This window comes from Diospyros lotus, chromosome 4, assembly GCF_014633365.1.
Source record: "Diospyros lotus cultivar Yz01 chromosome 4, ASM1463336v1, whole genome shotgun sequence".
NCBI classification, from domain to species: Eukaryota; Viridiplantae; Streptophyta; class Magnoliopsida; order Ericales; family Ebenaceae; genus Diospyros; species Diospyros lotus.
In genome coordinates this window covers 9186446-9206721 of record NC_068341.1, presented here as the reverse complement: position 1 = coordinate 9206721, position 20276 = coordinate 9186446, and the positions used below count along the sequence as shown (strand labels likewise).

General features: G+C 33.6%; 2 protein-coding genes across 2 annotated transcripts; both read right to left on the bottom strand.

Moving 5' to 3' along the window:
* Positions 1-1309: 1309 nt before the first annotated feature.
* On the bottom strand, positions 1310-12805 carry LOC127800309 (uncharacterized). The gene is made up of 8 exons (XM_052334852.1): positions 12514-12805; positions 11928-12005; positions 7938-7966; positions 7815-7838; positions 7655-7732; positions 7496-7561; positions 1635-1706; positions 1310-1547 (listed from the first exon to the last, which is right to left on the bottom strand). The coding sequence occupies exons 3-8, from the start codon at positions 7962-7964 to the stop codon at positions 1452-1454; spliced, it is 363 nt and encodes a 120-aa protein (XP_052190812.1). The 5' UTR covers positions 7965-7966; positions 11928-12005; positions 12514-12805; the 3' UTR covers positions 1310-1451.
* A 4856-nt stretch (positions 12806-17661) lies between these two features.
* LOC127800480 (cysteine protease RD19A-like) lies at positions 17662-19978 on the bottom strand. Its single transcript, XM_052335098.1, has 4 exons — positions 19487-19978; positions 19210-19329; positions 18300-18546; positions 17662-18086 (listed from the first exon to the last, which is right to left on the bottom strand). Exons 1-4 carry the CDS (start codon positions 19940-19942, stop codon positions 17809-17811), a joined length of 1101 nt encoding a protein of 366 aa, XP_052191058.1. The 5' UTR covers positions 19943-19978; the 3' UTR covers positions 17662-17808.
* Between the last annotated feature and the right edge of the window lie 298 nt (positions 19979-20276).

Here is a 20276-nt window from a genome sequence, read left to right as displayed (position 1 = left end):
AAATCTTAAAGTTATTGGGACCGTAGGAAATCCGGGAAGCGCTGGACTGACGGTTGCGGTGGTGGCGTGCGCACGTGGGTATAGGTTTGCCCATTTACAAAATTTAGGTGCCCTTTAGGGCCCAAACCCAATATCATGATTTGGACTATTTATACTCACATAATCCCTCTTCACCAAACAATGTGGGACAACTAAACATTCCCACATATTACACACATATGCACTCACACACAACATCTTATGGCTATTTTTTATGTGAGGTATGGATAATGATCAAGCAATTTGGATACAAAAGGTGCCAAATAGTGATCAAGCAATTTGGATACAAAATGTGCCAAATAATGGCTTTATCCATCTATTTAAGACCTAGCCTCTAACCCCAAAGGTTCCATATTTGAAGCCGGCTTTATCCATCTATTTAAGACCTAGCCTCTAACCCCAAAGGTTCCATACTTGGCTTCAAAGGAAAAGTTTGATTTTAAGTTAGGATTCTTCCAATGTTTTCCATTCTTGCTTTCTTTTCCTTTTCTTATTCTTTTATTATTATTATTATTATTATTATTATTTAGTTCTTTCTTAGCAAGAGCTTTGTAAGAACCCATATTTTCGTAAGGTTGCCACATAATTTAAGCAAGTTTAGAATACCAAAAAATTAGCTTTATAGTAATTATAAGTATCGAATCGACTGCAGGGAATGCCTTGGAGTGAAATTGTCTAAGGAAAATGATATGGTATCGATGAGCATTCTGAGATAAGATTTATGGTATCGAAAGAAATCGAATCGGGAACGATTTTCAGTATAACTAAAATATAGTTGCTATTTAGGCTGCAAAACTGAATCATCGTATGAAACTCCCGAAAAATCAATGAAACCCTAGGGGGTTCCGGTTTTGCGTAATGAGCAACCTTTCAGTGGTTTCGGAATGAAGCGATAGTCTGGTGAGGATACTGGGGCGGGATCGTCTTTATCGAGTAAATCTTAGGTTATTAATTTTGCATTTTCGGTATTGAAATGCAATTTAATTTAGTGTTTGGGGGTATAATTGAAATTACAGAGTTGCCCAAGTGATATAAGATGAAAATTGGAATTTAATGGTGTAATTTCTTATATATATTAACTAGGAATAACCCGTGCCTTCAGGCACGATGCAACTAAAAAAAAATTGAACATTAAATTTGAACGTGAAATAATCAAACATTGAATTCAGACACATATAAACTCGTGACATCAAATTAAAATTAGTACTATTGACATCAAATTAGTACTACAATCTAAAAGAAATTAAAATTAAAATACACACCAATTAGTACTACTGACATCAAATTATAACTACATAAGAAAAATAAATATTATAGTCATACACCAAAAGAGTGGGTAAAACCTTACAAAAAGTGGGTTAAACATTTCCAAAATATGTATGATTTACAAAAAATCTTTCAATAACATGTCTTCAAATATGTGTTCGCCCAAACTTTCTTCTCATTACTTTCCAAAAAGTTTTTGTATCAACTTGTATGTATCCCCAATGAGGAACATGCACAATAATCTGGTAATTTGTGAAAACAAAAAAAATATAGATTAGTACATTTATTGAAAATATACATATATCAAAATACTTTGAAATTGAAATTACCTTATTACATCCCCATCGAAGCAAGCTAGTCGTATTTCTCCTTTTAAGCTCCATAAATTTTTCGATCCAATCCTACAAAAGTCAATATTTCAAATTATTATTAAATTAAAATTTTATAAAAAATTATATAATCAATAGAAATAAATGTACACGGTTACCTTTTGATAAAATGTGATTTAATTTACAATAGTAGAACACTATAACAACACTTCAGGATAAACAATATTTGTAGTAGAATCCAAACTATCTTTAGGGAAGAGAATACTTATACGATCAAATGATGTACATCTGGACAATGCCACATATAATTGCCCATGGCTAAACACTGGTATGCGCAAATCAACTCCAACAAATTGAACAGATTGTCCTTGAGATTTATTAATGGTCAAGTCATATGTCAATCGAACTGGAAATTGACGTCTTGTCATTTGAAAAGGCATTTCTGAAGAAGATGGTGTCAAAGATATCCTTGGTATGAATGCCAAATTACCAAACTTTTCTCCAGTTAAAATTTGAGCTTCAATTATGCGAGTGTCGCACCTAGTAACCATCAATCTTGTACCATTACATAGTCCATCTTTTGGTGCAATGTTTCTCAACAATATTATAGGACAACCCACTTTCAACTCTAACTTAAAAATTGGAAGCCCAGGAGGATCTAATGAATTTAAATATTCATTAGGATATCTATTTGTAATGGTAGGATCAATTTCATTATCTTCAGACATTTTATCTGCTGCAAGATAAGTACATAATCTCCCTGGAAAGATATTCAACGCAATAGTATTAATCTCACTGACATCATCATTACGCGCAGACAGAATTGTGCGTTCGGTTAAAAATGTTGGAGTTGATGTCTCTATCATATTCAACTGTGGGTAAACTGTAGAGAGTAATTCATTCAAATCTTGACATTTGTGTATTGTTGATGGGAGGTTAACGATTTCTTGAGGATTGGTCCCAATCTAAAAAAAGTAAAATCAATAAAAAATTAATAGTGTAAACACAATTTATTAATTTAAAATTATAATCTATGTAATAAGCAAAAAAGTTAAAGTAGTGTTACCTCCATCAAGAAATTTGCAAAATTAGCATTTTCATGGCCTTCACGATTCAAACGCATATTTAAATCCAAAGTTAAGATATGTATATGTTTCCATAGAACAGAGTGTCTTAATGATGCATTCACAATTTGCTCACGAACTCCTTTGGGTATAACTGGTAAGATTTGTCGACAGTCTCCACCAAGAAAAACAGTAATACCCCAAATGGCTTTCACTATCACAAATATCCCTCAATGTACGATCAACCGCCTCAACACAATGTCTATGTTGCATAGGAACTTCATCCCAAATTATGAGTTTTGTTTCTCTAAATAACTCAGCTTGTAATGATTGTTTGCTAAGCCCACAATTCGAATTGTCCAAGACTTCTAACGGAATGGAAAATGTTGAATGTGCAGTGCGACCTCCTACCAGTAATAATGATGCAATTCCAGATGAAGCCACAGTAACAACGATATGCCCAAGGTTGCGACATTTTAATGCAATCGTATTGTATAAAAATGTTTTCCCTGTTCCAGCACCCCCATTCAGAAAGAAAATAGTTCCTTTATTTTGAAAAACTGAAGAAGTGATTGTGTTATAAGCATTTCACTGTCCATTGTTGAGACAATCAATAGTAATTTGTGGATCTGTCTGTTGTGCCTCACTCTGCAGTTGTTGATGTTCGAATATCAATCGATTACCAACTACTGCACTCCAATTTGCAGTAGGTTGTGGCATGGGTGGGAAGTCAATTAAACTTTTGCCTGATTCATGAAGCATTTGATTCAAAAGATAGAGACCATAATCTTTAATTTGAGCCTCAGTTGGGTTAGAAATGACAAATAATGTACGAATCTTATGTGCAAGGTCATCACATATATGTGTTGAGAATTGATTCCATAATGCACATGGATTTAGTGGAGAGCACTGGGTGAGAATAATACTAAACAATCTCCTCAATTGATATCTAGTTTTCATAACTACAGCCTCTTTCAAGCATTGTATCCATTCTTCATCATCTTCCAAAAGCCCCATTGCAACACATGCTAATTTAAATGTATCATGCACAACATTATCGACCGTGCGTAAAGACTGAAATGACTTTGGTCCTTTGACAACGGTTAATAACAAACGCAGATAAAATCTTTCACCACAATTAGGGCTAGCAAAGTACATTCTACCAATTGCATATCCCCTTTCTCTTGATTTCCATCTCTTTTCTGACTTAAGCCAAACATAATGCTGTGAAAATTCTTGATAAGTGAATGGACATTCCTCTTCACTGCTAGCACAATATGCAAAAAAGCCAGTAAGAGTTGATATTTGTTGACCAGCTCTGGATTGAATCGTTTCTAATGACTCTTCTGGGTTAAAAACAACGCGATGCATTCCAGGTAAATGAAGTGCCAATCGTACAACTGTTGGCATCTCTGCATGCAAAGGATGACCAAATATTCGCCAAGCAGCTTCTGGAGGTCCAATATACCTTGCATCGAGATATTGTTGAATCTCATTTATCATTCCTAACACCATCGTTGTACGATCATAACCCTTATAAATGTACTTATGTATATACTTGACACATCTCATCCCAACACAAACTTCTACATTTATATGACAGTTGAAAAGTTTAGAAAGATATGCATTGTATGGTACGACATCCCTGTTATCAACTTTTTGCCCCCTCACAGTATGTACTTGACCATTATTGCGACGACGATAGATAGGGTATCCATCTTGATCCATAACTGTTGTTTCTGTGAAAACTCGAGAGTATCTCTTAGTGCATCTACCATTTTCCATACATGGTGCTTGCGGATTTCGAGCACCACACGGTCCATGTATCATACAACATTTGATAGTTTCAAAAAGTATAGGATCATCTTTTGGGTCTGGAAATTCTGCACAGACCAATTTGTCTACTTGAGCACATGTCCGAATTTTGTCTGGGCCCTTAAGAAATAAAAGTGCATGCATATGAGGGAGGCCTCGTTTTTGAAATTCAATTGTAAAAACATGTGCAACTTTATACCCAAACACTTTATTTGTTTCTATCACCTTCATCAAATATTTTCTCTTCAACTCAAAAACACGGGCAATTAAATCAGGACGATCAATCGGTTTTTGAAGTGGTAGTAATGCTGAAGTAATTTCTGGCCAATTGGGATTTGCAGTCATGGTAAGAAAAATATCTGGGTGTTGGTTGTATCGCGTGATAGCCATTGAATCTTGAAAGATTTCAAACATATGTCTAGGACTACCAGTAAATGAAGATGGCAAAACAAACCTTTGACCAATTTGACCAGGTCGCACATAATCTGGATCCATATCTGACAACTCTTGGTAAAGCTCAGCCCGAAGTTTTCCTTGATTAAGCTTGTAGTATGTCAATCGATTTTGCTCAGTTGCAGCCCAAGCATCTACTAAAAACTCTTGAAATAGTTTCCCACCTCTCAAAATTGTTGAATACTCTGTGGGTCGTTCAAACAAACGATAACTATAAAAATCCATTTGAGTAAGTCGATCAGTTGAATGTCGATCATACTGAACATTCCACAATTTCAACTCAGGTTCCCATCCAAGCTCACCATATGGAAATAATAGAACGTAATGTAATGGAAAATATGCTGGGTAACATTCATTAATTTGCATCAACTCATTATTTCCTCGAAAATGTAAGATAATATCTCTCATTCCACTTGCCTTTGTTCCATCACCTGGTATTACAATCGCAATCTCATCTATGGTTGGTAGGTTATATCGACGTCGATCAGTTCTTGAATTATAATGAAGATGAGCAGGTAGATTGTGTCCTGCCGAGTCCAATTGATGTAAAATGGCATGAGCCTGGCGAAATTTATCTACAAATGCATTGACTTGCAACAAACTATCTTGAATAGTTTTGAGAACATCCCTTCTCAAGTTAGGATTTCTACGATTACGAATTTCTAAAGCTGAATTAGGGTCATAGATATACAGTTGAGCATAACTCGCATCCTGCCCTGGTTGTGGTTGTAGTGATCCTGTTCGATGTCGCAATTTCCCATGAATTGTGAATGATGTAGGGCCCCTTCCACTAAGTACTCTAGGATCCAATGTAGCACCAAGACTCGTAAAACCATTGGCCGCATTATACACTCGAGTATAACTTCGAAAGGATTTGATTGCTCATTATTCCCATCATACAACGCCTGAAGTGGTGGAGGAGGTGTAATAAGTAAAGGAAGCCTAATCTTTCCTTCTAAACAGCAAGTTCCAAATAAAGGACGCTTCACAGATGATTTTGTCAATTTTTCATCCATCCAATGTAAGGATGAACAATAAGGACATAATACATCCTTTTTGCCAAGATAATGGCGGCAAGAATCTTTGTGTGCCCGAGCATCAATTGATGTACTCATAGACATATCTTCTAATTCATCATCAGAACATAGATCTTCTTGAAGAAATCGATTTATAGAAGTAGACCTACGAATATTTGTGTATAAATAAAAATTTGTAAAACAAAATGGTATGAGTAAAAATATGTATTTCAAGAATATACACAATAGTTTACCGGTTCCTTTGTGGATCCAAAGATGTGCTTGGCATAGAAAACGAACGTGTAGACTGATGGGTAACCATTGTTCGTTTTTGTGCCGAATGAGAATCTTCAGTTATTGTTTCCAACTCCAAGTGAGTGTAATCGCGACAAATTGGTGTTAAAGAATGTTGTCTTAATTGAACACATTCTTCTATTCCCTCTTGTTCTCGTTGCAAGCGTTGAATTTCAAAGTATGACTTATAATTTTTTTCACGCTCTCGCCTTGCACGTTGGGCCAATGCAGCTTTTGATATTACATTATCATTTTGTGCCTAAAATGAAAATATTTTATCATTGGTGCAAAATGAAACTATCTTCTTTGTTTCTTTCTTTCTTCATGCATTTTGTTTTTTGCTATTCTTTTCATATAAGTAACAACTTATGGATGGTACATTATATTTATATTATAATGCACATGTATCCATGCAAAATAAAAATAAATAAATTTGAAAAACACATACAAATAATAGCAAGTTTCAACAAATTAATTTTATGCACTGATATCACTTGACATACATTTGTCATTCTCTTGTCAAAAGGAGTCATCTGTACTTACCACGCGAGCACAATGTTTGTACTTATCGTATGAACACATATAACATTAAGTTCGTGCTCATCACGAATGACCATACCAATATTTCATGTTAAAAAAGATTGTCTTGGGTTAATACAATTCTTTGATATTTCTCATTTTAGTTGCAGGCGTTGGGCTAATGCAGCTTTTGATAACACATTATCATTGTATGTCTAAAATGAGAATAAAATGTGAAGATTATCCCCTCTTGCTTCCCTTTCATTATGTATTTTTTCTTCCTTTTAACTAACTTTTCTTCTTCACTTCGTTGAGTTGTTAGTCACATAAGAACCAATACATATATTAATGAAAACTCACTATACATATTAAGCACACAAAACTGCAAACTTACTACCCATCTCTTTAGCATATAATGTTTTCTACTTTTCTTTTCACTTTTCTTATTTTTCCTTAAGAACTTCTTATAAAAATAAAAATAAAAAAATGTAGTTTCTTTTTCATCATATATTCATTTTCTTCTCTTATTTTTAATGCTTACTTTAACATGCTTCAGAAAAACAAAATTCAAATTAAATATTTGAAAAAAAAAGCATTTTAAAAATATACATAAAAAAAAGTATATGACACTAAATTTCTAAAAAACTTTATATGACAATATTCGAAAAAGAAACTTTTAAAAATTGTTGAGAAACCATACCACGGGATGGACATTTTTCTTCCCTTTGCCAGAAGGGGTAGCCTTTTCTTTTTCCTTTGCCTTTGCCTATAATAATAAAAAATAAGTAAACTATATTTATAAAAAAAATTAAATGATAAGAAAATACATGTCCAATGTTGAAGTGACTTTTAGGCTTACCTCACGAATGCGAATAGTATTAAGGTCACGTTCATCGCGAATAACAACATTAACATTTTTTTCTTGAAGAAATCGAACCTATACATGTAAACACTTTAGAGTAATAAATAAAACTTTATACACATAAATAAAAAAAATTAGTAAACGAAATCGATATTACGGTTCGGTGTAAATCTCCATCCACCTGTAAAGTATGAGAAAAAAAATTGGATATGATAAGTATTTTTTTTCAAAAAAATAGGCCTTGCATTATAAAATTTATATGAAGAAAAAAAAAACTTACTTGACCAAAAATAGTAATATTGTCCATAACTGTTATACTTCAACCTAAAAAATAAATCAGTTGCTACCAAATCAGATAATAAAATTAAATATTTTATTTAAATAAATAACTACCATGGATAGGATAGATGATGAGGAGAAGAAAAAAATATATATATCAAAATGATAAAAGACCAACCTAATGTTTAGAATAGATGTATTTTAACAATCACATTAAAATGATAAAATTAAAATCGGAGCACAATTTTATAGAAATAAAATCAAAACTAAAATCAAAACCTGGTATGAATAATTATCACTTGGAAAGTTCAAGAGGAATAATTGGAAACTAAAATTAAGGAAGATGACGACCCTGATTTTTTACACTCAATTATTTTTTATAAAATTAAAAATAAAATAGCATTTATTATGTTCAAGTACATGAAATTACCATTGATGTTGGGTTAAATGGACTTCCAAGCAAATTGAGTCTTGATAAAGGATTTATTTGGTTTTTATCTTGAAGCTTTCACCTTTATTCCACGAAGAGATTGCTTTTAGTTGTTTAATTTAAGTTTACAATTCTCAATGAATTATAATTTACGTACACTACTCTTATGAGTTATAATTTTTTACTTTAAACACGGGTTATCTCAAATGAGTTATAATTTTTTTGAGAGAAACTTAAATAAGTTATAATTATATAAAAAAAAATAAACACATATATTTGGGTCCAACTTATGAAAAAAATAAAATTGTATAAACACATAATTTTATTTGAGTGGGACCTACATAAACACATATGAAAAAAATTTGCTCATAAAATTATATAATTGGATCCAACTCATTTTCGTCCCATAAAATTTTTAAAAAATAAAATTGTATATATTTGAATCCAACTCAATTGTACCCAATGTTAGAAATTGTTAAAATTAAAATTTTTGAATAAATGTTTGAATAAAAGTGTACCCAATGTCATAATATTTTTTCTTTTGTTATATTTTTTGGTGCTTTCAATACTAAATTTCCTTTCTCTAGAAAGATGACAAAAATTACAATTTACAATTTTTACATGGATACACATAGACATGACACTAATTTATAATTTAAACTTAATTTATTATTAAAATTAATACACATAGACATGACACTGATTTACAATTTAAATTTAATTTATTATTAAAATTAATATAAAAATATATCAATTAAAACTAAAACTATATTACATGGAAATGTATATGAATGGGTGAGATAAAATTTATTACCTCTGACCAAGGTACTTAATTAAACAATTTCCATTCATTTTAATTGAATTAGATCAAATGGCCCATTACCTAAATTGTTAATTTTATTTTACAAATAAAATTAAATTATTACTAAATTATTATGAATTTGTATTCATAATTATTTTACATGATTGTGTTGGGCCACGCCAAGCCCAAGCGAGTTGGGCCGCCCAAGCAGTGACAGGCTCTGTGTTGGGCCTCTGTATAATTATATTAAAATATTAAAATACATACAAACTGCCTTTTAAAGTACAACACACCCATTCTAAAAAATGCACAAAATACATATAAAATGACTACAAAATACACACATATACATGGGACTTGTAATACCATCGCCATGATTATGATAGATATTACATATATGAATGTTGATTTGAATAATGGACTGTTATGATAGAAATTTTCTTATGCTTAATAATGGACTGTTATGCTTTTGGTCCTATCTTTATTTCCAGTGAGATTGAATTACTAAAAATATACAGTGCCTATACACACACAGAAATAAACCAAATTTATGCACTTATACCATATAGGATAGATATTTTAAAGAAGGATTCACTACAATTTGGGCTTTATTTTTTTATTGTGGGCCAACCCGAGCTAAGAATTGTGAGTAAATTATATTATTTGTTTTTGAATTTTTATCATCATAATTAATTAAACTTTAATTTTTAGTATAATTTATTAGTCTCTTTTAATTCTTTATCAAATTTTGTTAATAAAAATTAATGTGATATAACATTACTATAAACACCACTTAATGTTAAAATTAACATAAATTGCACAATTAAGTGGTTTTAAGATTTTCAGAAACACATCTTTCTCATAAAAATTACATTACCATATTTTGTTACAACCATTTTTTCACTCATAAACTTAGCTCCCTATTTATTTTTATTTAGTGTCTTTTTACGTTAATAAATGGGTGAATCACATTTCAATTAAATTAAAATAATTGAATTAAATCAACCAAAATTACTTGTTTGGTTCGATTTGACTTTCTAATGTAAGTAATGTTGCTATAGTGTGTATACACAGACACACAGAATGGGTACAAAATTTTGCATTAGATACACACACTGACACAACGTGTGTACATACACTAAAAATTTTGTTACAATGCGAATAAAATTTCTTTTGTTAAAATTATAATGTGTATAATATATACACATCTATACAACAATTACAGCATTTTATATGTATACATATTTTATAATATATAGCAACAATTACATGCACACACACTAAATGCATGCACACAAAATACACACACACAGCATGTAAATACACGATGTAAATAATATAAGATTACAATTTATATTTTTTATGCTTCCTATAAATATTGAACTCAATCTGTAGCTTTCTCATATCCATATCCCAAATCAAATCTTTCTTCTTGAAATTAATTTACAGACTATAGTTTGGTTCTTGTTGAGGAGAATGAAGTACAAAGTGGTTATTCTCTCATGTCTCCTGTTTGCTCTCCTTCTTATCACTTCCTCGGTGGAAGCTGATCATCATGCATCTAAAGAAGAGAGCAAAGGTGAGCTCATTGCCAAACCTTTGTAGTTAGAAGTTATGATGCTTGGAAATTTTTTGGGGAGTCGTTTTAATGTTTTTGAAAAGTTTTTGGGTTAGTTTTACAATTTTAGAAATTTTTTATGACCAATAGGGATGAATTTTTTTTTATATCTAATTCAAAATTTTTAATTTTTTTAAAAATTTGTTTGGATGTATTATAGAATTTATGTTTATTTTTAGATTGAATAACTATTTTTTATAATTTTTTATATTAAAAATTACATTTACAAAAAGACTTATATTTTTTTATTTACATGTTTTTCCAATATTTTTATTTTTAACTTTTTTAAAAAATAATTTTTTTTTTCATTTTTGTTTCATATTATATTCGTTTTTCGTTTATGTTTTCGTACAACTTAGGTTAAAAAGCACAATTTATGATGTTAGTTATCTAATTCAAGCTAATTAGGAGATTGAAGAGAAAGTTAAAGCGATGGTTTTTTAGTTTTTTATTTAATTTTTTGTTTTTAAAAGAAAATTTAATGCAGTTTTCATTCTTTCAAAAACAAACTAATTAATTAAAACATAAAAAATGAGCGTTTTAGAGTTCATATTTTTGTATTTATCACGTTTTTGGTCAATTCAATTTACGACAGTTTATTAGCCACTATTTTATCAATCTTAGTTCTGATAAATAATTAATTACTTTTTTGAAGTAATTCCATAATATTTGAAGTAGTGGTAGGTGAGGAAAGTACTGCATTTACAAAGGGCTTCCAACATGGTTATGAAATAGGATACGAAAGTGGATTTCCACAGCCCCGGCGGATTCGACAACGAAGGAGGCTGGGGAGGTCAGGGCGACGGAGGCTGGGGAGGATACGGTGGCGGGCAGGGAAGAGGAAGCTACAGATTTGGCTGCTGCGATGGCTTTAAGTTGCCGAAGATGCTGCTACAGTGCTAGGGAAGCTTATCAGTACTTCCGGCTGAATGGTGAAGCCAAGCCTTAATAATTAAAATTATAATTAATCTTTATATTTATATATATAACACACACAGAGAATGTAAATACAAAAAAATGTTTTGCCTGGGTCACTGCCTCAAGGAAGAAGACACACTGTGCTTCTTTAATCTTTATAATATATATATGCAACTGCACCGAAGTAAAATGCGTAAAGGCATAAAATTTGCAGCAGACTCACCATGTAGTCTTGGATGCACGGAGAAAATATGAAGGAGAGAGAGAGAGAGACCCAGAAACCACTGCGCTCTCCACCTACCTGAGACCAAATGACAATTTATTTATATAAATATTTACGAATACAACAAATACTTTTAAAACTAAGGAAGATCAGCAACCTTCTTTAATCTATATATGTGAGTGTATATATAAACAAACAGTGACTATATATGTGAGTGTATTTATATAAATATTTACGAATACAACAAATACTTTTAAAACTAAGGAATATATATACATACACACAGTCGCGACTTAGAGCTTCATACACACCGAGAGAATGAAGATCAGCAACCTTTTAAAATCTATATATGTGAGTGTATATATAAACAAACAGTGACTATATATGTGAGTGTATATATAGCAAACAGTGTCTACCGTGCCTATGAATGAACCTTTCTGAAAACAACCAAATGGCTGCCATATACATAGTGTGTTTGTTTGGGTGTGGGTGTGTGTGTTTTGCTTTGCTTTTCCCATTCATATTCCCAGCAAGAAGCTATGTTTAATACACACAGTGACTATATATACAGTGACTATATACATACCGTGCTTTTGAGTAGTGCAGACAGAATGGAGGTTTATGCGCAGCAGCCAGGAGGCGATGGATAGAGGGAAAAAGAGAGAGGGAGGTAATGAGTGAGAGAAAAAGAAAGGAGTGAGACGGTGGGTGGCAGTGACTGAAGGAGTCCATCAATCAGAGTCGAGCCGCTGCAAATTGGAGAAGGATTATTGGGCAGGAAATGGTTTAATCTCAACCCTCAAATACATCAAAAATGATCACAGCCATTCAAATGTCTCAAAAGTAAGACATTTTCAAAAACCATTGTGTTTTATTATATAGATGTGATATATAATGTATATATATATATATATAAATGTGGACGTGCGTGGAGGCCATGCCCTGCAACCTTGACACCATGCTCTGCTAATCCATGGTTGCAACTGAAGTAATTTTCACGCAATAAGAGATGGCCAAGTAGTGAAGGGTGGAGGTTTGCTTATAAATATGATGCAATTGCAAGAGAAATGGACAGCAAGCATAGCTGCAAGCAGGTGGCCATGGTAGCACGAGCACGAGGTGGATGCGACATCTACGAGCAACAAGCTCAGGCGGAGCAGCAACGGCGGGGTCCCAGCGAGGTCGGAGGGCGGTACGATGGTGTGTGGAGGCAGCTGAAAGCCACGGCCATGGTAGCGAGCTCAGCAGTTGGACGCCAGGGGCTGCCATAATGGCTGTAGGCATGGCGTGGCCGGTGCTGCGACCAACGGAGGCGTTAGTAGTGGGCGAGGGCGGCGGCAAGGCCGAAAGGAGCAGCGAGCTGCAGCTGGTTTGCGCACAGGTCGGGCGGGAGGGAGGAAGAAGAAGGAGGAGGAGAAGAGAAGAAGAAGAATAAAAAAAATAATAATAAATAAAAGAAAGAAAAATAAAAGAAAAAGAAAGGAAAAAAATGTCGAAAAATCTTAGAAAATTCTAGAAAAATAGGATTTGGAGATTTAGAAATATTCTAGATATTATGGCGAGAAAAATTGTCTAGGCATGCATTTTGAGGTCGGGTACGAAAATCGAGGCAGTGTATAAAAATTGAGGCGATGCATGAGAATCATAGTGGTGCACGAGAATCGAGGTAGTGCGCGAGAATCAAAGTGGTACACCAGAATAGAGGATTCGCACGTATTTTGAGGATATGACAAGCATGCCAAGGAAGCTAGAGAGCCCAAGTTAAGGTAAGTAAAATTTCTTATAAAATTTCAGAAATTCGGGAATATTATTTTATGAATTGTTATAATGAAATATTCGAGAAAATATTTGAGAAATATTTAGTTTGGATTTATTGAGGAAAAATATGAAGAAATAGAGAGAAAAATAAAGAAAATATAAGAAATTATGGAAAAAAAGATTTTAATGCTTATTTAAATAAATGTGGTGATTAGGATGCTTTGAGGCTTAAGTTGAAGTGACTTGTGCGAATTTTGAGATTGACACACAAATTGAGACGATGCATGTATTTCGATGCAAGACACGAATATCGAGATAGTGCAATAAGTTTGAGAATGTAAGTGATACTTCCCAACTGGATTTAGTTTTATAGAAAATGCTTGATTTGTAAGTGGTTCAACCCAAAACCCGATTTTAAGTAAACGATTTTATCATGTTGTTATGCCTTGATATGAATATATCATGTAGATTGCATTCACATGTATTGATGATGAAATGTGTATATGTTCACGATGATATTATTGATCATGCGTCACATAAGGGTTTGAGATATGGATTGGCACCGCTACTCTACCAAGGGTGCATCCATACACCTCGGCTTCGAAAGAGGTGGCCAAAAAAATGGGGAGCAGCAATTGGGTGCAGTCAACTCAAACCAAAATGATATAGAAATGACATTTTGTATTTTGCATTCATGTACGAAAATATGTTTACTGTTCACTTACTTAGATGATTCAACATCTAACTTGGGCTTTACCCCTGGAATATTCAAACATTCTAGACGGAAATTGTAGCAGATACGAGGATGAATGAGACATGAAATGACACTTAGCAAAGTGTATGATAAATTGAATAATGAATAAAATGTACATTATGTAGCTTATGTATTTAAGTTTTGCTATTTTAAAATCTGAATGTTTTGAAGAATGATGATTAAGAACTGATTTATGATTAATATTAGTCGAGAACTTATTTAATGTTAAAGTAAGATGTCAGGTTTGATCCTTGCTTCCGCATTCGATGTGTATAATGATTATCCTTCGAGAAAAATGATTGGAAGTTCTGTGATGGATATGAGAAGTGATGTGATTTAGGAATAGGTTTTGAAGAAAACAAATTTATTATCCCAGATTTGTCCCAAATTATAACGCGCCCGAGAAAATGGGACGTTACAAGCTTCATGTGAAGCTCTCACTGAGCTCGAGCTAAGCTTTAAGCTTTAGGTTAGGATAACCCCAGCTGGAGGCTGAGGTCGCCCCCAAGCTCAGGGCCATTGACTTGGAGCTTGGGACTAGGGTGGTCACTCGAGTTTGGGCCCCAAAGCCTTCAATTTTTTTGTACTGACCTTTATAGTGTTCTATTTGCATGTTATTTCCAATCAATGTTGAAACTCTCGACTTCCTGTCCCCCAAGTCTCATTATAGTATCTTCACATGATTCAGTTAGTTCTCCATTTTTCCTTGAGTTTTCTTTTTCGTAATGGCTTCTTTTGAGGATTCTCAAAATAAATATCTAAGTTTGGACAAAGAAGGGTCACAATTCTGGTAGTCCAACCCTTTAAACTCTCTCACCCATCTTTTAAAGAGGAAAGGAATCCTTGAGGGTAAAGGATGAGGGTCCTTCTACTTCAAGGCCTGCAAGTAATGATAAGAAAGATTCTGAGTTGGGCATAGCAAAGGAATTAATGGTGGCCAATTTTGTATTAACCAAAATAGGGATAGACAAACTTCTTTAAAAATTACCATCTTCCAATTGAGGGTTATTGGTAAAGGCAGCGAGGGGGCTTAATGCGCATCAAGCTTCCTCAAGTTGCCCAACTATATATGAGTATGCCTTGTCTTAAGATCTTAGGTTTCCCTTAGCCGAGCCTGTAGTTGAGGTTTTCTCCATGCTTGGCTTTTGTCGATCCCAAGTAACTCTTAATGGGTGAAGGAGCCTAATATGTTTTATCCTTTGTTGTTGGTCTGAACGAATTGCTATTGAAGCACATTGGCTTTGAGAAACTTTTTACTGAAATAATTAGGCTGTGTTCTATTTATTTTTTAATTTTCAATTTTTAGTTTTAAATTCATTTTCAATTTTCTGTTTTGGTAGTCTATTTTCAGAAAATTGAAAATGCGTTTTCTTTGTCATTTTAAAAAATTATTTCTTAAAACAGAAAATTAGAAAACGTATTCTCTTTAAAATTTTGAAAATAATTTTTTAACGATATTTTATTCAATAAATTTGATTATTCAGTAAATTAGAAATATTTAATATTAATAAATTATTAAAAAAATATATACATTTTAAAGTTAATGAATTTTGTAATATTTTTTCCATTACAATAATAAAATATAAATAAATGTATTTTGAGTTTATAGTTTGTTTTTGATAAAAACATTCAAAACAACTTTTGTTGTTTTGAGTTTTCTTTATAAATTTTTTTTGTTTAAAAAAATGTATTTTTAAAAACAGTAAAGAGAATGGGTTTTTATTATTGTAGAAAATCGAAAACTAAAAATAACTTGAAAACAGTAAAGAGAACGTAGCCTTAACTTTTTCACGTGTATGATTTTATTGTTTTAATTCAATAAAATTAAACACAGAAAAATTAAACTTAAAAACATAAGAATTCTATTAAATCTTTTATTTGAATTCACTCTATTTACTTTATAGCATAATAGGTAATGATAGAAAGTAAGATTGATTATCACATGTTGTTTGGAATCTAGATCTCAAAATTTGTATCTCATGATTATTACATGTTGTTTGGAATCTAGACCTCAAAATTTATATCTCATGATTAATTTCTTAAGGATTGTATCTATAAGAAAGTGAGTTGAGGCTAAATTTCCTGATATAGTCTCCGACATTTAAATCAGTAATCAAACTTAAAAAGAAGAATGAGGAACCAAAAAAGAAGAGATGTTTTGAATTAGTGCTAAGATGGTTGGGACTCAAGATATCCATCAAGATTCTTAGGGTTAGTTTTTTATTAGATAGCAAAATCTCTGGCTTGAATTTGAATGAGAAATTGATTTATTATTTTGACTTAAGTCTTTCTAAATTAATGTTTGAAAGTTAGATTCGTGTTACTCTTTTGGATCTGAATCTAGACCAAAAGCAGTGCTATGTGTTATCACAATATTATCTTAATTTTAGAAATCTTAGTGATGTTGAATTGACTTTTTTAGAGTCATTTTGATAATTTTATTATGGAATCTGAACAAAAAAAGTATTTAGATTCTCTTGAAGCGAAAATAAATTTAGGTGAAATTTATAAATTATCACTACTTAAAGAAAAGTCTTAGGGTATGGCTTCTTAGGATGATTTTCATCCAGCTTTTTAACTTATTTTTATTTTTATTTTAATGAAAAATTTAAAAATCGCGGTAGATGGTAGAAATAAAGAAACTAATTCCAATATAAAAAATTAGAATCCATGTTCAAGAAAAGAAAGAGATTTTATTATTGTTTTATATAATTTGTGTTAAAAAATGAGAATGAATATGACTTATGAAAAAATTTAAAAATCACAATTTTCAAATCTCCACGTTAATGAAAAGACTTAAAAACTTATTTTAATAGTTTTTTAAGTTTAATACAATTTAAAAAAACATAAAAAAAATTGTAAATGAACAAATTTTCCAATTTTCCTTTTTCATGAAATAAATTTTTAAAAAACTAGAGTAATTTTTCACACCTGAACAACTCCTTATTGTTCATTGAATATATTTATGTTCAGATTTTCAAATTAATTACAACAATATATCAAACTTTAATCAAATCAACTATATAATAAATTATATTTCACTAATCAATTTTAATCATGAGCTTATGATAAAATCACAATTAATGTCAGGCTACATGGAATTTTGGGATTGAGAAACGCCTTTTGATCTCCACCCCTGCAAAAGAAAAGGTCACGCTGACACTTGCATTGCACCGTGGTCTTAACACGATGGATCAAGTTTAACTACATTTTTCATGCAACTTACACGAGAATAAGCAGAGTACATATATATATAACAACCAGATAAGTGCCAAATTCAAGATAACACCAACTTATACAGTAAACGTACGCCGGGTCTAAACCAGGACGGACCTGCAGAATACAACTGCCAACTAACTAACAATGCACCTATTTAGAGACGGCAACCACAGATGAGACCATAGAATCCACCCCGCAAACGTTGTGTGACCTAGGGCCTTTGCAGAGACGGTAATACCCGTTCTCTCCCCAGCTTTCTCCCCACGAGTTCTTTACGATCCAGAAAGGCTTCTCCTTGAACCGGATCGGGGCGTAGCCAGCAGAGCCATACCCGACCAGAAGAACTCCATGGTCCAAATGTTTTGCGCATATGTAAGGGCAGGACACTCCCCCTATGTAGGTTTGCATATAAACCGCATTGATTCCAACTGCACAAAGGATGCCAGTAATTAGCATATCCCGGCTGATATGAAGTTTTTATCCCATCATGTAAGGTCAGCTGCATAAAATCTAGCTCTACAGTCATATTGTTTGATCTAATTCAGGGAGGGTAACCCCATTACTTGATCATGCCGATAGATACAACTCAAGGCAAACTAATCGAACCGCATGGATCTTAAAGAGAGGGAATTTGTAATTACTTGAAAGTGGTCCGTTCTTGACGAGATTTGCTGCTACTTGATCTTCGTCAACAGATATGACACTGAAATTAGCAACTGATGCGGCAATCTTGCTCTTGTCAAATTTGCAAGTGCCACCATCTCTCCCTGTATAAGGGTAATCTTCCTCTCTTTCAAGTCCGCCGGCCTTCAAGGTGTACTCGTAGGCACTCGTCATCAGCCCACCATTGCACCCTGCATCGCATGAACCATACTCCTCTGGATCACACTACAAAACCCAATATATAGTTGATTAAGCATACAGATGAATGGCCAATTCTTGCCCATATAATCTCACTTCACCAGATCAAACGTATTATTCAAGAAAGGATCCAAAACATGTCATCAAGGAATGATTAAACAATTGTCTAGCATATACTCTTTGTAGCTTACAACAATAAGTCATGCCTACAACAACATATCCAACCTCAATCCCACTCCCACCATGTGACAGATCAGCTATATTAATTCTAACTCACCAGACCCTTTTATCTATTGGCCTTTCTCTTCAATAATTCATGCCCGACACGCATTAATTCCAATGAAAGTTCACAAGCTCTGAAATGATACAGCCATATTTTTTCCCGTACACATTCTGCTAGCAAAGTTGAATATTTTGGTAATTTTGAGGACAAAGGATTCATGGGCATGCATTTTATTTCTTAAACTCTTACCTCCAACGAAATAGACCATGATGAATTAGACCAGTATTCCAAATCTCTTGTGAAGATTCCAATATCTCAGAACATATAAACAGGCTTCAGATATATTCCCGAAATTAATCAGAGGAAATAGGTTAAATCAATTTAACATCCATGTGTATTGACAAATAAAGAATCATATAGTAAAGCAATCAAAGTGAAAGGTCAAACGAGTAAAACGTTGCAGAAACCTCGTGGTCGCAATCCACAAGCTGTTGTTCACTGAGGCTCACAAGCTCCCCAGTAGCAAGAAAATGAGCTCCTTCCAAAGCTCCAGTTGCGCTAAAAGACCAGCACGATCCACAAGAACCCTAAATACCCCAAAATTAAATCCAGCCGTCAGTGAAAACGAAAATCACAATATAGTCAACGGTCACATATATCCATCAATCGCAAAGGAAAAGATAAGTAGATACATATATTTATATTTCCGTAGAATACACAATTAGATATCGATGATTGACATACTTGATCTTTCACGCCCGTTACGGCACCGCGATCGCGCCAATCGAAATCGGTCGGAAGATCGTTGGTAGGGAGCAAGGGAGCCTCGTGAGCGTCGGCGGGGAGCTTGAGGCGGCGCTTGAGTCCGAGGTAGTTCCGACGGAACTCCGCCGGAGTAAGGTCGGAGAACTTGGTGACGCCGTGGACGGCGGACGGATCGAGAACCTGGTGGCGCTTGGCCCGTCGCAGGTTAGCCTTGAAGACCGAGAACCTGTAATCGTGCTCCTCCCGAGTGGCGTAGGTTTTGCCGTACTTGGCCTTGAAGAGGGAGAAGTGGTGCTCGGCGTTGAGGAGGTGATCCTCGCCGTCCGATACGACCTGGCGAATCAAGAAGTCGTCAGATTCGTCGCCGAACGTAACGCCGGCGTAGCAGAGGTAGGGGAGGAGGAAGATGAGGAAGAGAGAGAGGCGAGCATCCATGTTAGAATCTGGAGAGCAGTGTTGTGTGTGCGCGCGTGCGCGAGCGTCGTTTATAAGAGAAAGTCCTCCAGTCCAGGGAAATGGTAAGGCCGTTAAGATGGCGACGCGTGTTCGAATACCATTGCTTGTAGTTTTATCCACAGAGTAGGTATAGTGACGTTGGCAAAAAATAATCTTTGGTGGGATGCTCATTATTCTTAGTTATGGCAATTGAATTGAATTGACGATCAAACCCTTTTGTCTACACTTTCGATTGAACTGTCAACTTGTCTATCTTCCAATCGAACGTTGACAACCGTACCCAAAAAAAAGCCATTTGGCACAATTCAGAAAT

What these genes read in the sequence shown, in the direction of transcription:
- LOC127800309 (XM_052334852.1), bottom strand. Translation starts at nt 7,964, where the DNA reads ATGGACAATATTACTATTTTTGGTCAA. An exon ending in ATATTACTATTTTTGGTCAA is followed by an intron (nt 7,839 to 7,937) that starts GTAAGTTTTTTT and finishes CATACTTTACAG; the next exon opens with GTGGATGGAGATTTACACCG. An exon ending in ATACTATTCGCATTCGTGAG is followed by an intron (nt 7,562 to 7,654) that starts GTAAGCCTAAAA and finishes TTATTATTATAG; the next exon opens with GCAAAGGCAAAGGAAAAAGA.
- LOC127800480 (XM_052335098.1), bottom strand. Translation starts at nt 19,942, where the DNA reads ATGGATGCTCGCCTCTCTCTCTTCCTCATCTTCCTCCTCCCCTACCTC. An exon ending in TAACGGGCGTGAAAGATCAA is followed by an intron (nt 19,330 to 19,486) that starts GTATGTCAATCA and finishes TGGGGTATTTAG; the next exon opens with GGTTCTTGTGGATCGTGCTG. An exon ending in TTGTGGATTGCGACCACGAG is followed by an intron (nt 18,547 to 19,209) that starts GTTTCTGCAACG and finishes TGGGTTTTGTAG; the next exon opens with TGTGATCCAGAGGAGTATGG.